The sequence below is a fragment of the Chiroxiphia lanceolata genome, chromosome 26 (assembly GCF_009829145.1).
Source record: "Chiroxiphia lanceolata isolate bChiLan1 chromosome 26, bChiLan1.pri, whole genome shotgun sequence".
Classification (NCBI taxonomy): domain Eukaryota; kingdom Metazoa; phylum Chordata; class Aves; order Passeriformes; family Pipridae; genus Chiroxiphia; species Chiroxiphia lanceolata.
The window spans coordinates 1,396,108-1,416,738 of NC_045662.1; the positions used below are offsets into that span (position 1 = coordinate 1,396,108).

The 20,631-nt window shown below is 48.4% G+C and overlaps 1 protein-coding gene across 5 annotated transcripts in view; it reads left to right on the top strand.

Moving 5' to 3' along the window:
• Positions 1–20,631, top strand: part of MYO1D (myosin ID) — a 148,587-nt gene that overhangs the window by 19,664 nt on the left and 108,292 nt on the right. For all 5 annotated transcript variants that reach the window (XM_032711465.1, XM_032711467.1, XM_032711468.1 and 2 more), the window contains exons 2-8: positions 11,141–11,349; positions 12,014–12,107; positions 12,857–13,022; positions 15,633–15,686; positions 16,541–16,636; positions 18,216–18,332; positions 19,486–19,689. In XM_032711465.1, the coding sequence (XP_032567356.1) occupies positions 11,141–11,349; positions 12,014–12,107; positions 12,857–13,022; positions 15,633–15,686; positions 16,541–16,636; positions 18,216–18,332; positions 19,486–19,689 (940 nt within the window). The remainder of the gene's footprint in view (positions 1–11,140; positions 11,350–12,013; positions 12,108–12,856; positions 13,023–15,632; positions 15,687–16,540; positions 16,637–18,215; positions 18,333–19,485; positions 19,690–20,631) is intronic.

The window sequence follows — 20,631 nt, forward strand, 5'->3', positions numbered from 1 at the left end:
AGGAGGGTTTTTGGCATGGCCCATTTCCTAGAACCGTTGGCATTTCCAGTGCTGAGCTGTGATTCTTTCAGGGCTGGGACAGAAATCTCACCCCACAAGCAAACAGCTTCCAATGCTGGAGCCTGAGAGAGGAACAGAAGGGATAATTAGCTGAGTTTTATCTCCTCTGCCCTGGGACTTTGAGAGAAGTGCAGATAGGTGATAAACCCCCACCACAGCAGCATAATTACCTGTGCAGCTTATCAAAGCTGCTGATTTTCTATATGTAGGAGCATTTCCTTAACTGCTGGTGTGACTCTGTACCCCAGTTAAAGGCCAAAGGAGGGTGCTTAAGATGAGTGTAGATATGAAGTGTCAAATTCCTTTGTTCTCCTCCTCAAAGGACAGAGATGTGAGCAGGAAATAACTGAGCTTCATTTCTTTTCCTGTAAGTCTCCTTTGAATATATTTAGGAGGTAAAGAGTCGTTTCATAAATACATTCCACTCTCCTTTTGACAAAAGCAGGATTTGTAGTAATTTTGTTGGCACTGCATGAAAGGGCTGTGGCTGAAACTCTTGAACCCTTGTCCTTATCTGCAAGTCCATCAGACCATGTCATTGTAGCCAGAGCTGGAGATGAATTTTCTGACTGGATTGTGGAAGTGACCATTTTATTCCTGGGGTTCAGTGAGAAGAGCAGGTCAGAAGAGTGTGGGCAATATTCACTGGGAGCAGCCTCGTGTAAATATAAAAGTTAATTTTACAGATAGGTATTAAAAATATGGAATCATGGAATCCCAGAATGGTTTGGGTTGGAAGGGACCTTTAAGCCCATCCAGTGCCACCCCCTGCCCTGGGCAGGGACACCTTCCTCCAGCCCAGGTTGCTCCAAGCCCCGTCCAACCTGGCCTTGGATACTTCAGGGATCCAGGGGCAGCCACAGCTTCTCTGGGCAACCTGTGCCAGGGCCTCCCCACCCTCCCAGGGAAGGATTCCTTCCCAATATCCCATCTAAACCTTCAGCTTCAAGCCATGACTGTATTAAATAAAAAGAACATGAAAATGCTCCTTGAGGATTTGGATGAGTGCAGAGAGCTGTGTAGTAGAGACTGTTGCACTACAATATATTAAATATCTAAAATGCAAATAAGAAGGGTTGTGTGTGTTGTTTGAATTCTTTCATTAATACCTGTGAACAGAATTCCTTTAGTTACCCAGAGGCTGCTCCAGGGGGAGGGTTTGCAGCTTTGCTGCTCAGGGATGAACTGATGGCATGATGTGTGTGCTGGGACAGGAGGGTTGGCAGTTGTGTTCCCCTGTGGATTCCCAGCAAACAGTGGAATGTATGGATTGCCAGTGCTTTACAGCTGACAGAGTAAAGTGCTTTGATGAGCTTGAAGCATTCCTTGTTTTCAGAAGTCCTTGGAAAACTGGCAGTTGACCCATTCCCCTCATTTGCTGTTTCCTGATGGAGAGTGATCAGGGAGCTGACAGGGCACATCACTAAGTCTATCACTAATTATTATTACTAATTCAGCAGTTTATAATAGTTAGTAATTAGATTATTCCAACTCTGTGAGGATGGATGAGATATCCACTCATCCCTTCTGCAGCAGGGAAGGGTAACACAAACCACTTCACTTTAAAAAAGCACGAACAAATAACATGTTTTCCATCTAATAGGTGATTTTATGTGTAATTTTAAAAGGTGTGAAGAGATTGACAGTTTGTGACTGCCAGACCTGTTGATTCCAAGTGTTTCTTTGTGTCTCCTGGCAGCAGGTTCAGTGAGGGTTTATCAGCTGATTGCTGGGGGAGAGAGGGAGACTCACATAGCTGTGTTTGGAGGAGGATGTGTCAGCTCTGAGCTGTTAATTAACCCGATTTCTAAAAAAAAATTCATCAAAATAAAGCTGATAGCAGAATTAACTGGGGAACTGGGGAGGTCCCAGCACTGCCCTGCCTCAGACCGGGGCAGCTGCTCTGCTGCTGGTGTCCAAAATCAGTGTGATTATCCTGGAAAGGAGCAGCACTTCTACTCTGTGCTGCTGCTTTTCAGTGTCTGCCAAAGCTGAGAGTATTCACTTAACACCACTCCAGGCTAAATCAGTGCTTTCTGTAAATAATTAGTGGCTGAAAACTTCATTATTAAACGTTTTTTATAAACACTGTTTGCTCTGACCGTGAGACTGTCACTAACTAAGGCTCATTCCCTGACAAATGATACTTTACAGAAGTAAGAGCCTGCCTGCATCCTTGGGCTGATGTGTCATTTAAAAGATCCTGTTTTAAATAATTTCACAGGGCTCTGAATTCCACTGGCCCAGAATTAAAAATTCAGTGGTGTGGTCAAAGTCAGCTCAGCTTGTGGCAGATAAGTTGTAGATATTTTTCAGCTTATCTGTGTGTTAGTTCTGGTTTGAGTGGTGTTTGTGTTGTCTCACATTAGTATTATTTGAATAGTCCTTCAGCTGCTGAGTGGGAGCTGTCTGACAGAATAAACAATGTGTAAAATGTGAAGGAATTAAATGAACACAATCTCTCCAGTGGTAATTTGGAAGGATGAAGCCAGCAGCACGTAAATCAAGTAATGTGTTTTACTAATCAAACCTCTTAAGTCCTTTTCCATATTGCTAATGTTCCCCTGTTATCACTGTGCACACTTGGCATTTGGGAACTGCTCCTGCAGTGGGTGATGGATGCAGCAGTGGCAGCACTGCTGCTGCTCAGCTGCCTTTCCTCTCAAAGGATGTGCAGTGAGGTGCTTCAGGCTCTTGGGCAAATTCCTTTGCTTATCTTGCCAGTCCTTCCATACCCACAAGGGTGTTTGAATCATTCCCTGTGTTGTTCCTTCTCTTTTTCCCTTTTGGAAATTGGCCTTTCAGGGAGAGGGAGAAAGATCCTGATGGTGACTCTGCCGGGTGGGTCACACTCGTGGCTTTAACTGAAAGCTCTGCACTTGGGGGTGGTAAAAAACCCCTTTATTTTGCACCCAAACCTTCTGTAAAATATTAGTTGCTCTTTCATTGGGAAGAACAAACCAGTAAGGCCTTTCCAGCACTGATATGTAGACATGACCTCATTCCTTCAGAGCCTGAGGGTTGGTCTTCCAGGGCACCTGCTGCTCCATTCCTGGTGATGGGAGAGACTGGGAGATGGGGAAGAGGGGTTTCAGTACAATTCTGGTTCAGATTGTCACTGGGGACATGAAGCTTTTCTAGTACAAAACTAGGGGAAAAAAAAGTTCCACAACAAACCTAAACCAAATCTACATCCAAAATGGGAACTTCTCCTGGCTGGATGTGCTTCCAAGGAAGCCCAAGGAACCGTTCATGGACACGTTGTGTTGAAAGGGATTTGCTTTGTGATCTGCAGACTCAGTTTTCCCCTCTCCAGTGCTCGTGGCTCTTTGTCCCTGTGCCCTGGCTGAAGGCCTTGGTGTCTGTGCCCTGGAGAATGGTGCCAATGACCATGTGGGGATCCAGCTGGCCCTCCTTGGCCCTGCAGCAGCCGTGGCAGGAGGGGATCTCTGGCCCAGGGGCTGGGTGGGCAGCTGGAGGGGGAACATCTTCAGCTGCTGCTTGGACACTCTGGGCATTCATCCACCAAAGCCCTTGGCTGGCACCCTGAGGTGCTGCTGGAGCAGCTCTGGGCTAGACCACGGGAGCTGAGGGATCACAATGGGCTGGGAATGCCTGGGAATGCCTGGAGAAGCCTGTTGTCACAGCCCAATGTCCCACCCTGGTGTCACAGCCCAGTGTCACAACCAGACAACACAGCCCCAGCTGTGGCCTGTGAGGATCTGTGTGGAGGTGATGGTGCAAATCACTGCAGCAACTCTGGGAGAAACCCCAAAGCTGCACAAACTGAGTCAATGTTTGCATGCTTTGCCTTATTATTGTTATTTTTGCACGGCTCACATGGCCTGGCTTAGTATAAATCAGGAATCCAGTTTTATTTCAGCTGTAACATTCCCAGAGACTTTTGGAGTGCTGGCAGATGGGGTTCTGTATCTTGGTGCTGCAAGATGATCCCTGGGTGTTCCCAGCCCTGTGTCAGACAATGCTGCATTCAGGGGCTCGGGCACATCCACAGCACTGGCCACGAGCTCAACAAATCAGAGTATTCCTTTCCAGCACAACAATGAGGCAGCTGAACATCAGCAGCTCCAGCCAGCTGACTGCTAGAGGAGTCTCCAGGCATCTCCAGAGGAAACCTGTGGGATACTGGGACTGTATCTTGGCACCTGGGCTTGTGGAGAGAATAGAAGTGTAATTAGACAGCAACATGAGGTTCTGTTAATTGTGCAGCGTGGGCAGAGAGTTGGGAAGGTGGTGCAGGATATCACACCAGGTGTGTGGAAGAATATGGCTTAGAAACTAAGGTTTCAAGTCATGAACACAGTTGCTGCTGTGGCTGCAGGTTGGTATTTGTAGGAGGCTGCTGCTCTGTCAGCAGCCAGTGGTTGTTGTTTCCTGGGCTTCGTTTTTCTCCATGTTTCTGGATCTTTCTGTTGGGTTGCAGGATTTTACAGTCCCTTCAGCATCCCTTGCAAGAAGGTTGTTATTCAGAAGTCTTGCCTGGACACCCCTGGGACAGAGCCAGCACTGCAGAATTCCCACCCCACTGACCCAGGGACCTTCCTCGTGGTGCAGATCTGTCCAACCTCCAAACACTGCTCTGGGTTTCGCCTTTTGTGCAGCTTTTTGTGCAGTTTTGTCCCCCGATATACCTGAAGGTGGCAAACCCTTTAACACAGCAGTGTGTGACCCGATGAACAAAGCTGAATTCCCCAAACTGGGGGCTGAGCTAATCCTGGTGTGGCAGGTTACAGTTAATGCAGACCCAGGGATGGAAGGAGGAGGTGGTGAATGAGGGTAAAATGTCTCTTTTTAAGTACCCAACTGCTGTAACATCAGAGTGGGAGGAACATAATGGACCATGAGGTCAGATGTTGGCCACTGCAGGAAGCCACATGTTCCAAACACATCCCCAGCCTCAGCTCAGCCATCCCCAGCAGTGCTCAGTGGTCCCTGCAGCTTTCCCGGGATGCTGCCGTGGCACCCGCTCTCAGTCCCCAGCCTGTGTTGGCCAGGGTGCTCCATTCCCATTCCCCTTTTACATGGGCCTGTATAGTTCTTTTGTTTAATGAATTGTTCTGGCAGGGGGATACTCACCTCACCCATTTATAGGTGATTACTTCCACCTTGTCCTCCTCCTCAGTCGTTTTATGAGCCTTATGCATTTAAATGAGTTCTTTTGCATGACAAGCTCTGCACTCCCCTCACCTGCTGACTTGGTGTGTGATGGGGGCAGAGAGAACCTACCTGACTTCTGAGATTTTTTTTTTGTTTTTTTTTACTGCCCCTTTGTAGATTTTGTGCCTTTATTTGGCAGATAAAAAAGAGATTGTGGGCAAGTGGCAGTCTCTTGTTTGCTGCTATCCCATCCTGTTCTCCTCTTCCCTGGTTAGATCTGGGATAACTCACCCTCAGGATATCACTCAGGGCAATGTCCTGCTCAGAGCACAGTAATGTGATTGCTGCGCTAGGATTTCACAGTGTTCCAGTCAGACTTTTCACACGGAAACCGGGAGTGTGTTTTGCTCCACACGCAGCGATCGGGCACAAACTGCTCTGGTTCTCTCTACCTGTGCCTGCAGCAACTTTCTCTGTGCGGGTTGAGGATAAACCCACAAAGCATTTGTTGTCCTGGAGGCTTTTCAAAGACCTTCCTTTTGTCTCATTATCTGTTTCAAGTCTGCCTGTGCCTCCTGCTCTGCTCCCGGAGCTCCCAAACGAGCCTGCAGAGCTCCCCTCTGCAGCAGAGCCCGGGCCCTCTGACGCAAATAGAAATGAAAGTTCAGTGACTCCCGTGTTTAGTGGTTTGGCATTTTTTCAGTGCAAGGTTAGTACTTTATATTTAAGGAGAGGGGTTTTAATATTACCCCTGTTTCTATATCTCACAGTTTTAGCCTTTATCCATCTCCAGTTTTCCTTCCCCCAGCTTCACCTAGTGGGTTTGAGGGGCTGACTCAAGGCTGGCTTGGAGCTGAACCAACCTCGTCAAAATTACAGTTTGCTGAGCCCTCGGTTTGCTGAGGAAGATGTGGCAGTGGTCACTCAGAGTTTGCTGATTTTCTTTAGAAAAAAAAAAATGACATCATTACAAAGAACTCCTTTAACCTCCTTCCCCAGGCTGGCTGAGGGCTGTGGGTGAATGGAGGATTCCTCCCCCTGCCCCGTCTGCTCCCACAGCACAGGAAAGGAGTGGTGCTCCCAATGGCATTTCCTATTTTGTTAAACTGGCAGCATGTGAGAGCCGAGCCCCTGCAGGCCAACTGCGAGCAAAACCCTCACCTGCACATTCAATGAGCTTCATTTCAGCTCTTCTGGCCCTCGGGGTGGGTCAGAACCCCGTAGACACACATCTCCTGATGCTGCAGACATGCATATTCACCATCGGGACAGGCTTGGATCCTTTCCCGGTGCAGGGGGGTTGTACTGACTGGACAGTTTTTTGGGCTGTTTTTCCAAGAGCAGCAAGAATATTTTAGCAATAGTTCTGCCAACGCAAATCCTGTTTATCTGAGTGCTCTTGTGAGGGGCTGGTTTGCTGTGAGACACTTTGTGAGCGATCTACTGAAAGCCTTGAAGTCCCGCTTGACAGCTGAGTTTATTTTGAGATTTACCTAAAATAAAGTCTTTAAGTAGCACTGGACTCTCAGCAGAGAGACCCAGTATCACCTAGAAAAGGCACAAGTGCCTGAGGCACACAGGGTAAGTGGCTTTTAGTAGTCACTTGCTTCCCAAAGCACGAGGGGAATGGTTGTTGCCTTGTGTGAGTGCAGGGTACACATTCTCACCTTTAAAACCAGGTAAATATGGTTTCACTGCCAGAAGTTCTGCTTAAATTCCCTTCTTGGTGAGCACATCCTAAAGGCCCATCCTGTTCATGAACAGACTGTTCATGAACACAAGGCTTAGTTAAATATCTTCACGTGTGTTTGCAAAGAGAAGGGACTCAAAGCCTGCAGGATTGGAGTTTAATGTATACATTTGGGGGTAAAAAATAACTAAGACTTGTTACCCCCTTTGGGACAGTAACCCAAATCACATGGGGTGTTTCCAATGGGGAAAGGAATTGTCCCTCTGTGTACCAGAGGTGTGGAGCTGCTGGATTATTCTTCTTGCCATGCACAGAGAGGAAGGAGGAAAAATCTGTGTGCTCATACTCAGTATTTCATATTCAATATTTCAGTTTGTGCCCTGGGGTTCACAGATAAGCTGGAAATACAGAACATTTGAAACACTCAGTTTTTATTCTCTTCACCTTCAGTGGGACTAGGTTAGTTGTGGCCCAGTGCCTCTGAAGCACTCCTGATTTGCCCTGAGTTATTTGCTTTTCCCTTTTTTTTTGTGTTAACATTTCCTTTACTTTAAGCTGCTGCTGCTGCTCACAGATGAACTGGAAGTGTGTGCTCAGGGGATGGACCCTGTCCTGCAGGGTCCCTGTCCTGCAGATGTTGTTTGGGAGTGTGGGTTCCAAGCCCTGCCAGCTAACTCTTTTCTTTATTTGTACTGTGAGTGTATTTGAAGTTGCATCATTTCCTTGGTAAGAACGGTTTTATTTTTGACTGGAGTGTTTGTCAGGTGGAAGAAACCCTAAATGTTGAGTGCTCTCTGCTGGTGAGGATTTCTGCTCCAGTGCTCCCATTCCTGCAGTGGATTTTCCAGGGGGAACTGGATGTGAACATAGGGTGTCTGGACTTAACTCCCTTCCTTTAATATAAAGACTACAAAACAAAGTAAGAGCCTTTTTCTTGCCTTAGTGGTCTTCTTTCTTAGAGAATAATTTCTCTCCCTTTCAGTGATTTATAGTCTGTGACTCACTGCTTTTTATTTTCTCATTATCAATTGATGTTTTAATGAGGTAGTAAAAACTAGTATAAAAACTTCTCATGGAAGAGCTGATGTTCCTCAGAATAACTCACAGGGATTAAATACTCTGAATTTCTTTTTGGCTGCTGAGCTAATGGCCAGAGGAGACTGAGGGGACACTTACTGGGGTCTGCAGCTCCTCCCGAGGGGCAGCTCCAATCTCTGCTCTCTGTGAGCAGGGGCAGGACCCAGGGAACTGCTGGAGCTGTGCCAGGGCAGGGTCAGGTTGGGTATCAGGGAAAGGTTCTTCCCCAGAGGGTGGTTGGCACTGCCCAGGCTCCCCAGGGCAGTGTCACAGCCCCAAGGCTGCCAGAGCTCCAGGAGGGTTTGGACAACGCTCTGAGGGACAGGGTGGGATTGTTGGGGTGTCTGTGCAGGGCCAGGAGTTGGATTTGGTGATCCTTGGAGGTCTGTTCCCTCTGAGGATATTCTGTGATTCCATGACATTGATACAGAAATAATTCCAATGGAATTACTACAGGGAAATGTTTTCTTGTAGCACAAGCTGACGTGATTTCCATGAGAGACACAAACCAAGGTTTGACCGTGGGGGTGTTGCCTCAGGAGTAGATATTGGGGTTCCCTTTAGCAGACTTGCTGCTGTTCCTTTTAATAAAAACCAGTCCAGTTCTGCATCTAAACCTCAGCCCTGGAATGGCTGCGCTGGCCGTGGTGTGGATGAGTTTCCCCAGATGGGGGATGAGCCTCTCCAAAAAGCACCAAAGAGCTTCGTTGTCCTGTTTTGTGCCCTTGCCCTGCAGAGCAGTGGCTGTAACACAGCTCCTGCTCCCCGTTTCCACTGCCCTGGTGGGTTGTTTCCTTAAGTTTCCACAAGTTCTCTCTGGGCCAGGCTCTCCCAGCAGGAAAACAGTTCCTGCTGTTCTTGGCCTGGGCTGCTCTGAGGGATGAAAGGGGCTTTATCAGCCAGGAGGGGCGAGGAGCCGCGGCTCCCGTTGGGAACATCTGAGCCCAGCTCTGGAGTCTGAACTCCAGTGCTAAGAAGTGTAAAGAAAAATGAAACAAGAGGTAAAAATGGAGGCATCAGTTGTTCATAAAGTCTGGGTCCTTAGAGACAAGCTGGACACAGGTCTATTTGTCAGGCCTGGAGATGGATCCTTCTCCCTCACCTCCAGCTGCCTTTTGCCACAGAGGTGAAGACACAACTTGTCAGAGCCCAGTAAAACCTTTCAGAACTTGACTCTCTGATGATCCTTGTGGGTCCTTTCCAGCTCAGGATGTTCCATGGTTCTGGGATTCAGGCAAGGACACCGAACTGCCACAAGAGGAAACTTAAACTGGGCTCTGCCAGTGCAAGTTTACATAATTCATTACTTAAGGAAGAGGTCAGAGTATTGGGTGCTGTGATGGTGACTTGGCACAATGGGCCTTTATTCCTTTATTTCTCCTCAGCAGCTGGAACAACTCTCCCTTTACCCTCTCTGGGGCCATGAACTCTCACTCGTGTTTGTGGCAGCGCTGTGGGGCTTAAAAACTCACCCACAAACTGCTGTATCTTTATTTTTATCATCAACAGTGCCTTGAGCAGCAGGTATGTGCTGCTGGGCAGGGCCTTCTGGAGAGCACTCCATGTGTTCTCCAGTGAATAATTCACCTTCTTTGGATGTCCAGCTCCAGAAGATGGGATGATTCTGCTGACTGTGGTGTCCCTGTAGTGGTTTCCATTATATATTTATGTGTGATTTGATCTCCTTAATAGCAACAGTATTGTGTGGGTTTGGTTTTTCAAGCTCTCCTATGTATATGCAGAGTCCCTCAAGGGCTCCTGAGAGGGCAGGAGCCTGGTATCTGATCCTTTTGCACCTTCTGCCTCTTTGGGATCTTCCAAATACCACAATTCCCACCTGCTTTGTGCTTCTCAGAGTTAAAATCAGATGTACTCATATTGGTAATTATTTTAAGGTGATCTTTTCTGAAACATTTGTGGTAGCTTTCAAACAGCACATATCTCAAAAATATCTTTGCATTTAAAGTTTTGGGAAATGTATATCGAGACACTTTCAGTTAAAACTGATTGCAGGAAGAAGAAGACATTTTGCAGTTTTTGGGTCTTTTTAGTGCAGCATTTCAGGAGGAAGCTGGAATTGGAGGCACAAGCACTCCCAGAAAGTGGAATGCTGGTTGCTGGATGATATTTCTTGAGTTTTATTACACCTGCTAAAAACTGAGACTGCCAAGATGCTGCAGAAAATTCTCAAATGAACAATAGAAAATGTCAGGGCTGTCACCACGTGGGGGTGGTAATAAATTCAATAAAGTAATGCTGGAATTTGTGCCGGAGTCCAGGAGGGATTGGAGGCCCCTGGGCTCTGTTGGAGGGGTTCTGGTGCCATCTAATGTTGTGAGGTTTAAGTGCAGCTGCAGACAGGTAGTTTTGGTACAAGCGCCGTGGTTTGGGAGTTGATCCCGAAGTCTCCTGCCATCCTTTCTCCTCCTGAGAAGCAAAGGCTGTACAAATTCTTCTGCTGTTAACCTGGAATTCCTCTGAGCTCTCCTGATAGGTAACTTCCAATAAAATGTGGATTTCCTTGGAAACAGCTTTTAACTTAAAACACTTTTTATAAACAAGCTTCCAGTTATTTCCTGTCTTGTTTGCAGAAAGAATCCAAGGGCCAGGTAGGGTTTAGGAAAGATGCAGTTTAGGGTTGTTTTTACACATTCTTAGGAATCTTTCTCCTCAGCAGCAGTGGTGATACCAAAGTGCCTTCCAGTAAAAAGGATGGGGTGGAAGCTCATTGCTGGAGCTGAAAGGCTGCAATTCCCTCCTGGGCTTCTGTCTTTGTTTATTTTCTTCCAAGTGTGATTAGACCTCTCAGTGAGGGACTTCTCTGGCCTTTGGCTGGGTCGTGGACAACTGCAGAACGTGAAAAAAAGAATTTGCCTTTAAATCCACTTTATCAGATTTTATTTGCTCCTCACACTTGTGTTGACTTATTGGCAGCTGTGGAGACAGTAAATTGTATCTTGTGCACCTGTCAGTGAAGCAGCAGTAGAAATGTCCTCTGTAGGTGCTAAACTAAAAGTTGATAGTTGTTGCACCCTCAGGTCTCTCTGTCCCTGCTGTGCCATCCGGGGAATGTCCATAGCCCAGGTTTTATTGTGGTGTTCCCATGGATCAGAGTTCACTGCTGGACTCTGGGCAGGTGTGTTCCAAACCTCTCCATTTGACTCGTTTCCCCCCTTTTTGTCTCCCCCCGGGCAGGTTTGAGAAGGGCAGGATTTACACCTTCATTGGGGAGGTGGTGGTTTCCATGAATCCCTACAAAAACCTCAACATCTACGGCCGGGACACCATCGAGCAGTACAAGGGCCGGGAGCTCTACGAGAGGCCCCCCCACCTCTTCGCCATCGCCGACGCCGCCTACAAGGCCATGAAGAGACGCTCCAAGGACACCTGCATCGTCATCTCAGGTGAGCTGGGCCGGCCTGGGGACATCCTGGGGAAATCCCAGGCAGGAGGGGGGTTTGGCTGTAAAGAAAAAAACTTCATTAGTCTTAAGGCTCATTTGCGTTCGAGTCCGTGTATGGAGACATCGCAATTATTTCTTCTCTCTTTCAGTCCTTCAGCCTTCTCCCAGCCAGGCAGGAGCTGGGGCTGTGCCTGCAGAGGGCTAATGGGAGCAGGAGCCTTATCCCACTGCAGGGATCCACAGAGCAGGGCCTGTCTCTGCTCAGGAGCTGCTGGTCGTGCCCCTGAGCTGGTCTGGGCTCGTTCCCTGCCTGGATCCTGGCACTTCCTTCCCTTGATGTCCCCGAGCTCTGAAAGGCGAGAGCCCCGGGCTGGGGGGCTGAACAGTGGCCCCTTGTCCTGCCCAGCCAGGCTTTCTCCTCTAACAATATTCCTTTGATCCTCTGTGTGCCAGGCCCGTTCCCGACCTGGGAAGTCTCACATCACAATTGCTCCGAGCCAGCACAGCCACAGGGTCTAGAAAATGCCCCAAGTGCACACAAAGATGGTTTTAAAATAACAAATCAAAACCCCCCAGACGTTGTTGGAGTAGAATTGAGATGTTCTGTGCAGTGATTTGCTTTGCTTTTTTTCATCTCTTGGGTCCCCTGGTGTTTCTGCCCCCAGGTGAAAGTGGAGCTGGGAAAACCGAGGCCAGTAAATACATCATGCAGTACATTGCAGCCATCACCAACCCTGGGCAGAGGGCTGAGGTGGAGAGGTAAGGCCTTGCCTGGCAAATGAGGGAAATTTGGGGATCTCTTTCAGTGGGCTCTGTAGCTGAGGGTGTCTTGTATATGCTGATTTTTACAGCAGTTCCCCAACTTCTTCAGATACTGCTTTTACTCTGGAATTTTGCAATATTAATTGCTAAAATCGTGCAGAAAAATTAAAAAAACCCCCAGTATCTAGAGGTACCTTCCAAGCAATACCAACCATCTGATGATATTAGAGGTCTTTTCCAGTGATTATAAATCACTTTTCCTGGGGCAAATTGCCCAAAGTCTGGGTACATTAGGACAGCATGTTGAGTGCAAGGAGTGTATTCCATGAGCTTCCAGGCTCACATGCTCCTGATTTGCAAAATGTGCCCGTTAGTCCTGGAGTTAAAAGCATTAGAACAAAGAATGTGCCTTTCTGCTGAAACAGATTTAACACTAACCTCCAATAAACTTTGCAAAAGAGCTCAATAAATTGGTTTCAAAACTGAAATGTGGAAAGGAGCTGAGTTTTTGATGCTGTTTTGAGTCAGGATTTGGTCTTTGAAGCAAAGAGCCTTTGCTTGCTCTAAGGAGCTCTGGCAGCTCCCAACTGCTTTCCCATGGGATTGCTGATGTCGTCCACATCTGCCCAGCTGTGTCAGCAAAGAGCTGAGTCCTTCCCCAGAAATGCTCGTGGAACAGATTCCATGGTTTTGAGTGTTCTGGTCTGGACTTAGCCCGTTCCCTCTTCCATCCCTCCATCCTGCAGAGTGAAGAACATCCTGCTGAAATCCAACTGTGTGTTGGAGGCCTTTGGCAACGCCAAGACAAACCGGAACGACAATTCCAGCCGGTTTGGGAAGTACATGGACATCAACTTTGATTTTAAAGGAGACCCAATAGGTGGGCACATCAATAATTACCTGCTAGAAAAGGTAAGGCCCCCTCACTGCCAGATGAGAGCCTTGGCTGGAGTTACTCTTGCAATATGGGCTTTGCCAGCGGAAGGTTTTCTGTTCAGACAGGTGAGGTGTGAGGGCAGGGAAGATAAATCCAGGGCTTAATTTTCCCTCAGGAGTCACTAAAGTCCCTGCAGTGCCCTGTCCTGGGACACCATGGCTTCCAGAGCTCACCAGGAAAGAGACTTCATTACTCAGGCACTTCTGTGCATGTGGGTGTGTGAACTTTAATCTCAGCTTTAATTCTGGATACAATTTGCCATCTGCACAACTCCTCCTTTGTGAGTCCCGGCTCTGAGATCTCCCTGCTGGATCAGCAGGAGATCTCCAGGGCTGTCAGTAGCAACAGTCTGCTTGAGAAGTGTTATTTTGGAAGGAAGCCACAGCCTTGTGTGGTGTTTTAGTAGCATTGTTTTTATGTCTTCCAAGTGATCCTGAGCATAATTATTTTTTTCGTGTCATTAAGTGGTGTCTGAAAACACTGGGATATGTAAAAGTGTAGAGAAAAGGGGTGTGAGCCATTAACAGTTCTTGTTGTGAGAGACATGTCTGGCTTTAATTATGTGTTTGACCACATCTGCCAACAGCATTTTGTTTGTGTTTTTTTTTGCTCTTCCCTTTATTTCCCTGAAGTTTATTTTCAGAATAAACACTTTATTTAAAAAACAAAACAAAACAACAAACCCAAACATTTAACTTGGGATACTTTGATGCAGAAAAAGGGCTGGGACTGCAGCTGCAGCAACTTAAATCCTGATGATTTATTCCTCCTGATTGTTTATTTCGTATTTCGTATTCCCTACTTCTCCCAAGTTAAATTTGTTTCCATTTGAAAGCGGTTGAGGCTCTGGCCTGAACACAAACATTAACAGACAGTGGCTTTGCACTGCAGCAGGAACACAGAGAATCATGGAATTACACAATATCTTGAGCTGGAAGGGACCCCCAAGGACCATCCAGTCCAACCCCTGGCCCTTCACAGACACCCCAACAATCCCACCCTGTCCCTGAGAGGATCATCCAAACCCTCCTGGAGCTCTGGCAGCCTTGGGGCTGTGCCCACTGCCCTGGGGAGCCTGGTCAGTGCCCAACCAGCCTCTGGGGGAAGAACCTTTCCCTGAGATCCAACCTGAGCCTGCCCTGGCACAACTTTGTGCCTCATCACTCTCATATGTTCAGACCTGTAACATGAAACAAGGATTTGTTGCTTGTTGACTGTCTGGTGCATTTAAGTGTCTTTGTGCTGTGTTACCCTGGTGTGCACTGAGAGCTCTGGGATGGAGCTGTGGCTCCCTAAACAAGGCCCTTGTGGCAGAGCAGAGCATTCCCTGGGTGCTGTGACCAGCCTGTCCCAGGAGGGTGGAATTGGTGACCACCAGGCCCCTGAGCATTTGTCTGTAGTCACTGGGCCTGCTTTTCATTTCCAGTGACTTGCAGATGACACCAAGCTGGGGGGGAGTGTTGATCTGCTGGAAGGCAGGAGGGCTCTGCAGAGGGACCTGGACAGGCTGGAGAGTTGGGCTGATTCCAACGGGATGAGGTTCAACAAGGCCAAGGGCCGGGTCCTGCACTTTGGCCACAACAACCCCCTGCAGCGCTACAGGCTGGGACAGAGTGGCTGGAGAGCAGCCAGGCAGAGAGGGAACTGGGAGTGGGGATGGACAGGGAGCTGAACATGAGCCAGAGTGTGCCCAGGTGGCCAAGAAGGCCAATGGATCCTGGCCTGGCTCAGGAACAGTGTGGCCAACAGGTCCAAGGAAGTGATTCTTGCCCTGGACTCAGCACTGGTGAGGCCACCCCTGGAGTGCTGTGTCCAGCTCTGGGGCCCTCAGCTCAGGAAGGACATTGAGGGGCTGGAGCAGGTCCAGAGGAGAGCAACGAGGCTGGGGAAGGGAGTGGAGCACAAGTGCTGTGAGGAGAGGCTGAGGGAGCTGGGGGGGCTCAGCCTGGAGAAGAGGAGGCTCAGGGGAGACCTCCTGACTCTCTGCAACTCCCTGACAGGAGGGGGGAGCCAGGGGGAGGTTGGTCTCTTTTCCCAGGCAACCCTCAGCAAGACAAGAGGGCATGGTCTCAAGTTGTGCCAGGGGAGATTTAGGTTAGAAATTAGAAAGAATTTCTTTCCAGAGAGGGTGCTCAGCCAGGGAAGTGGTGGATTCTCTGTCCCTGGAGGTTTTTAAGATGGGACTGGATGTGGCATCAGTGCCATGGACTGGGAGCCACAGCGGGGTTGGACCAAGGGTTGGACTTGATGATCTCGGAGGTCCCTTCCAACCCAGCTGATTCTGTGATTCTGTGATTCTATGATTCTAAATCATCCTAAAACTGAAATGACATTTATTTGACTCTTCCACGCGAGGAGTCCTGCGGTTGCCCCTCGAGATTCCTGGGTGCAAGTAGGACATTGCAGCTGTTACACAAGCTGGTCTTTCTGATTATAGACTTCAGACTCCACATTCCCTGCTGTGTAGTGGTGTTCCCAGCACAGAGCTGGGTTGGGGCTGCCCCGGCCCTGGGGAGCTCCGTGTCTGTGGGAGGTGCTGGGGGAGCACAGCCACAACACCCACGTTTGTGTTTTGTCTCCCCCAGTCCCGTGTGATTGTGCAGCAGCCCGGAGAAAGGAGCTTCCATTCCTTCTACCAGGTTTGTATCCCCTTTGCTGGACCAAATCACTTGTGTCCAGTTTCCAGAGTGCCCAGAGCTCTCACCCTCTCCTGTGTTTTCCGGAGGGTTCCCTTGTTGCAGCATCTTGGGTGATCTTGGGTCCTTTAGCTCTTTGTGCTGGGAAGGAGCATGGGAAGATTGATTGTTTTCCATCCTCCAGTCCCTTATTAACACATTTATAAACTCCAGAGGAGGCTGACTAAACAAATATGGTAGGACATTGGACTTTGACTCACTGTTTTATTTGTAGCAAGTCTAATCCCTCTGTTTTCTCTTAAGGCCTTGAGTGCATATGGAAGTAATTTTATGACACCAAGTTGACTTCCTTGGTTTTTTTGGAGGTCCTTTTTAATGTCTTCCACATTGTACAGTGGTTCCCTGGTTGGCCTGTTAGTATAACCTTGATTCTCAGCCTAGCAGGGAGGGAAACACAGGTTTGTTTATTTTTTCCCCACTTACTCGGTGCTCCACGATGGCATGTTAGCACTTTCCTCATGGACAGGTCATTTCCATATGGAAGAGTCTCTGTGCAGAGCAGCAAAGGGAAATGTGGTTGCCAAGACACAGCTGTGGCATGTCACAGATGTAAACAGGGCTGGTCTGTGAGGAGGCTCAGGCTGGTTTTTTAAACAGTTGTGACTCACAAGGACAGTGATTTGGGCAACCACCACCCCACACCGTGCATCCCACACGTGTTATGCTCCTGACTCCAGATACTGGAGCAGGAATTAATATTTTTGTGACTTTACTTGTCAAGCAGATGAATGAGAAACAGAAAAAGGAAGGATTTGGTGTTTTTTCATTCACCATTTCTTAACCCCCTCTTTGTGCAGCTCCTGCAGGGAGGTTCTGACCAGCTCTTACGTTCCCTGCACCTTCAGAAGGACGCCTCAGCCTACAGCTACATCTGTCCTGGGGCACAGATCAAGGTGAGCCTGGCTTGGAGGCAGCTTGGCTTAAAACTGTAAGTGCTGCTTGAAATGCTCAAAGCACTGCTGAGCCAGCAGAAGCTGAGACCAATATTTATGGGATGAATATGGAAAGGTGACACTGGTGTTTTATTTTTAATGGAGTTTCTGGCCCTTGGAGACAAAGCACATGTGTGCTTAGAATCATAGAAAAAATAGACTTGTGTATATGGAAGTGCAGTTGTGCATCCTACATTTAAACATTATAATACTCATTACATGATTAAAAGCAGTAAAATTATGTATTAATTAAGGCAGGTGTAGATATTTGACCCATTACCAGTGACAGACATTCCACAGTGGAGAACTTAAACTGCTTTCTGGGCCAAAAAGCCATAAGGACTCATTTCTTTACAGTAGGACCATTTCAGTTACTGAGGCATTCAGTCTTCATGGCCTCAAGGAAAGAAGGAACAAACCCATGAAGTTTTTAGGACAAGATCAGGTGCCCTTGACTTCAACTTGTTAGGTGGGACTGTCACACAGTAGACATTAAGAGGTTCAGAAAATTGCTGAAACAAGTTGAAGATAATTTATTGACACAGGTAAAAAAAAATAAGCCAACTGGGAAAGACACCTCCTGGGTAAATAGAATGGAGGTAGGGTGATGATTGGTGCCTGTCTTGGCCACAGTGATTATGAAAAGATTGCATTTTAAATCTTTGGTGATATGAAAAAAGCTGTTAGCAGAGGTGCTGCCCTGGATTTTGGGAGAGCAGGCCACAGGATGCACAAGGAACTATTTAGTGAGATTCCCTGGGAATCTGTTTTCAGTAGTATTGAGGTCCATAAATACCAGACACTTTTTGGGAGGTGTCTTTCCAGAGCACAGGAGGAGACAATTCCAGTGTGTCCAAAGTCAAACAATCAGATGGTTGATTGAACTTGACTGAACAGGGATCTCCTCCTGGAAATTAGAAAGGAAAAGAGAGCAGGGTCAGGCTCCATAGCAGGGATGCAGAGGTGCTGTTCACCACATGTTCAGATGCAGCTGGAGTTGTCTCCAGTGTTGTCCCTCGGAAGCAGAGTCCAAACAAAAGGCTCTCTGATGCCCCAGTGGCTTTCATGAGGTTCTCCTTGGCACAGGAACCCACAGACCAAGAGATGCCTGATCAGCTCCTCTGGAAATCTGCAGGGAAAGCAAACCCAGGCATTGGGAAGGAGGGAGGCAGAGGAGGGTGGAGAGCAGAGGTTTCCTGCTGGTACTCTGCAGCTCCTGCCTGGAGGGTCTGTGAGGGCACAGCTTGTCCCTGCTGCTCTGGGTGTTCTTATGAACCATTTCTGCTCTTTCTCACTGAATTCCACTGGGAAATCTGTTGTGCTGGGGTGGATTTCTGTATCTTACCTGCCAGAACACGTGTGTGCAGTGCAGGGTTCAGTGTCCAAGCATGTGAGATGGCATTGGAACAAACTGGGAAACCTCATGGCAGTGTCTTGCATCTGAAAAATATCAGAGTACATATCTGTTTCCCATGGACTTGGGAAATCTTTGCTGAATCCCATTAAATCCATGCTGTCCCAAACTCCTCTTTGCCCTCAGTGTTCCATCAATGATGGTGCCGAGTTCAAAGCAGTGGCTGATGCCATGAAAGTGATTGGCTTCAAGCAAGAGGAGATCCAGACTGTCTACAAAATCGTGGCAGCCATTCTCCACCTGGTAAGGTCCCTGCTCCTGGGTATCCCTGGGCTGTTCCTGGACTACCAGCAGCTCGAATTTTCCTGCTGCAGAAGCAGTTGGAAGGTCTGTTGGCTGGGAAATTCTGCACGGCTCCCAGTGGTGAGGGAAACTCCTGGCTGGGACAGGACACGGGGAGGATGGAAGATCACATGTATTCCTGCACATTCCAGATCCCAAACCAGACACACCACTAAGTACTGGGAGCTGTTAAATGTTCTGAAAAAGGAATTGTTGGGGTTTGGCAGTGAGGGGATGGGGAGCTTCTGTCCCCTTTTGCCCTCACACACCATCCCCGTGGTGGTTCTGCTGCAGGGACAGTGCTTCACTGCATGGTGGAGCCTTGAGCACAGGGCACACAGGAGACCTCTTAGTTTTCCATGTTCTGAGGCTCAGGAAACCCTAGAATGCCCTGGGTTCTCCTGGGACCCACAGAGCCTCCTCCCCTGTGCAGTGTCCCTCTAGCTCAGCTCTTGTGTTTCCCTGAGGAGAGAGGAGGGTGGCAAGGAACACTGCAGCTCTGCTCCAGCTCCTTCTCCTCCCTGGGGTAGCTGTGCCCCAGTGCTGGGGGGGAACAGAGGCAGAGCAGAGTGGGGAACAGGCAGGATGGGAGAGCACCCAGTCCTGGGGGTCACACAGTGCTTAGTCCTGGCAGGGCAGGTGCCCGGGAGCAGAGCTGTGGAGGTGCAGTGCTGCCAGTCCAGTCCCCGTGGCACTGACCTGCTGGCTTCCCCACAGCATTCCCATCCCTCTGTGGGCAGGAGAACTGCAGCCAGTGGTTCTGTGGTGGTGGCAGTGAAGATACATCCAGTGTTTATATCCATAGTGTCATTTCCCATCCCTGGACTCTCAGCCTTGAGGTGGTGTTTGATTAAATCTCAGGAGGTGTTTGATGTGATTTTTCCCAAGAGCTGGACTGAACACTGAGCAGGGATGCTTTGCTTTGAGTCAGGCTTTGCCGCTTCCACTGATGTTGGAGCTTTGTGAGCACGTGGATATGCAAAGTGTGGCAGGAGCTTGACTGCCTGGAACAGCGGGTGGAATACGGGTGGAAATGGGGGCGGACAAAGGAAATCGGGCAACTCCTGGACACGAAAGGACATGGAGAAATCCACCTTCTCACTGCTTGTTGCAGGGGAACTTGAAGTTCTCCGTGGATGGGGACACTCCCGCGATCGAGAACGGGCAGGTGGTGTCCACCATCGCAGAGCTGCTCTCCACCAAGGCCGACATGGTGGAGAAGGCCCTGCTGTTCCGCACCGTGGCCACGGGCAGGGACGTCATCGACAAGCAGCACACGGAGCAGGAGGCCACCTATGGCAGGGATGCCTTTGCCAAGGTGAGTTCCAGCTCCCTGTCCCTGGGGGGTGACAGTGGCTCACACACCTTCCCCCCACCTGTGCCCCCGTTTGAGCTTCTGGCCCCAGAAGACAAAGCATTTCTTGGAATCACAGGAAAAAATGTGCTTGTGCACTGCCTAAAATATACATATTGAAAATATACATATTGAAAATATACATATTGAAAATATACAATGTTCATCCCACATTGAAACATTATAATGTTCCTTACATTATAAAAAGCAGTGAAATGATTCATTGATAAATGCAGGTGGAGATATTTGATCTGTTACCAGTGACAGGCATCCTGTGCTTCCTGATGGAGAAGCTGAACTGCTTTCTGGGCCAAAAAGACTCATTTTTTACCATGTTGGTAGCGTTGCACTTGGTACAGCAAGGAACAGTGATGCCCCAGGAAAGGATTCAGTGTGGAATTGCTGTCAGAACTGCACAGCTTTCAGTGCTCAGGAGCATTCCTGGGTGGATCAGTGAGCACAGTGCTTGCTGTGCATCGTGTGGGTTTTGTTTCTGGATGTACCCACACTCCTGTGTTCTGTGGGGGATTGTGGCACAGCCCCATCCCTGCCCTTCCCAGCAGGGATCCAGCAGCCACAGCCAGCAGGAGGGCAGGGGCTGCAGGCCAGGCTGGCACCTGCAAAGGGAATATGTCATCCAGGGTGGGATGTTTTGTGAAATAAAATTAATTAAGCAGTTAAACACAAGGAGTAGAGAGTGGAACTGCAATATCTAGAACACAGGTTGGAAACCCAAAGTGTTATCTTTTTTTTTTTTTTTAATAACCTCAGAATGGTTTGGGATGAAAGGGACCTTAAAGACCATGTAGTTCCAACCCCCTGCCATGGGCAGGGACACCTTCCACCAGAAAGGTGGGTACTGATGGCAGGAGTGACAGTTGTCCCTCCTTTGCTAAGAAATCAAAT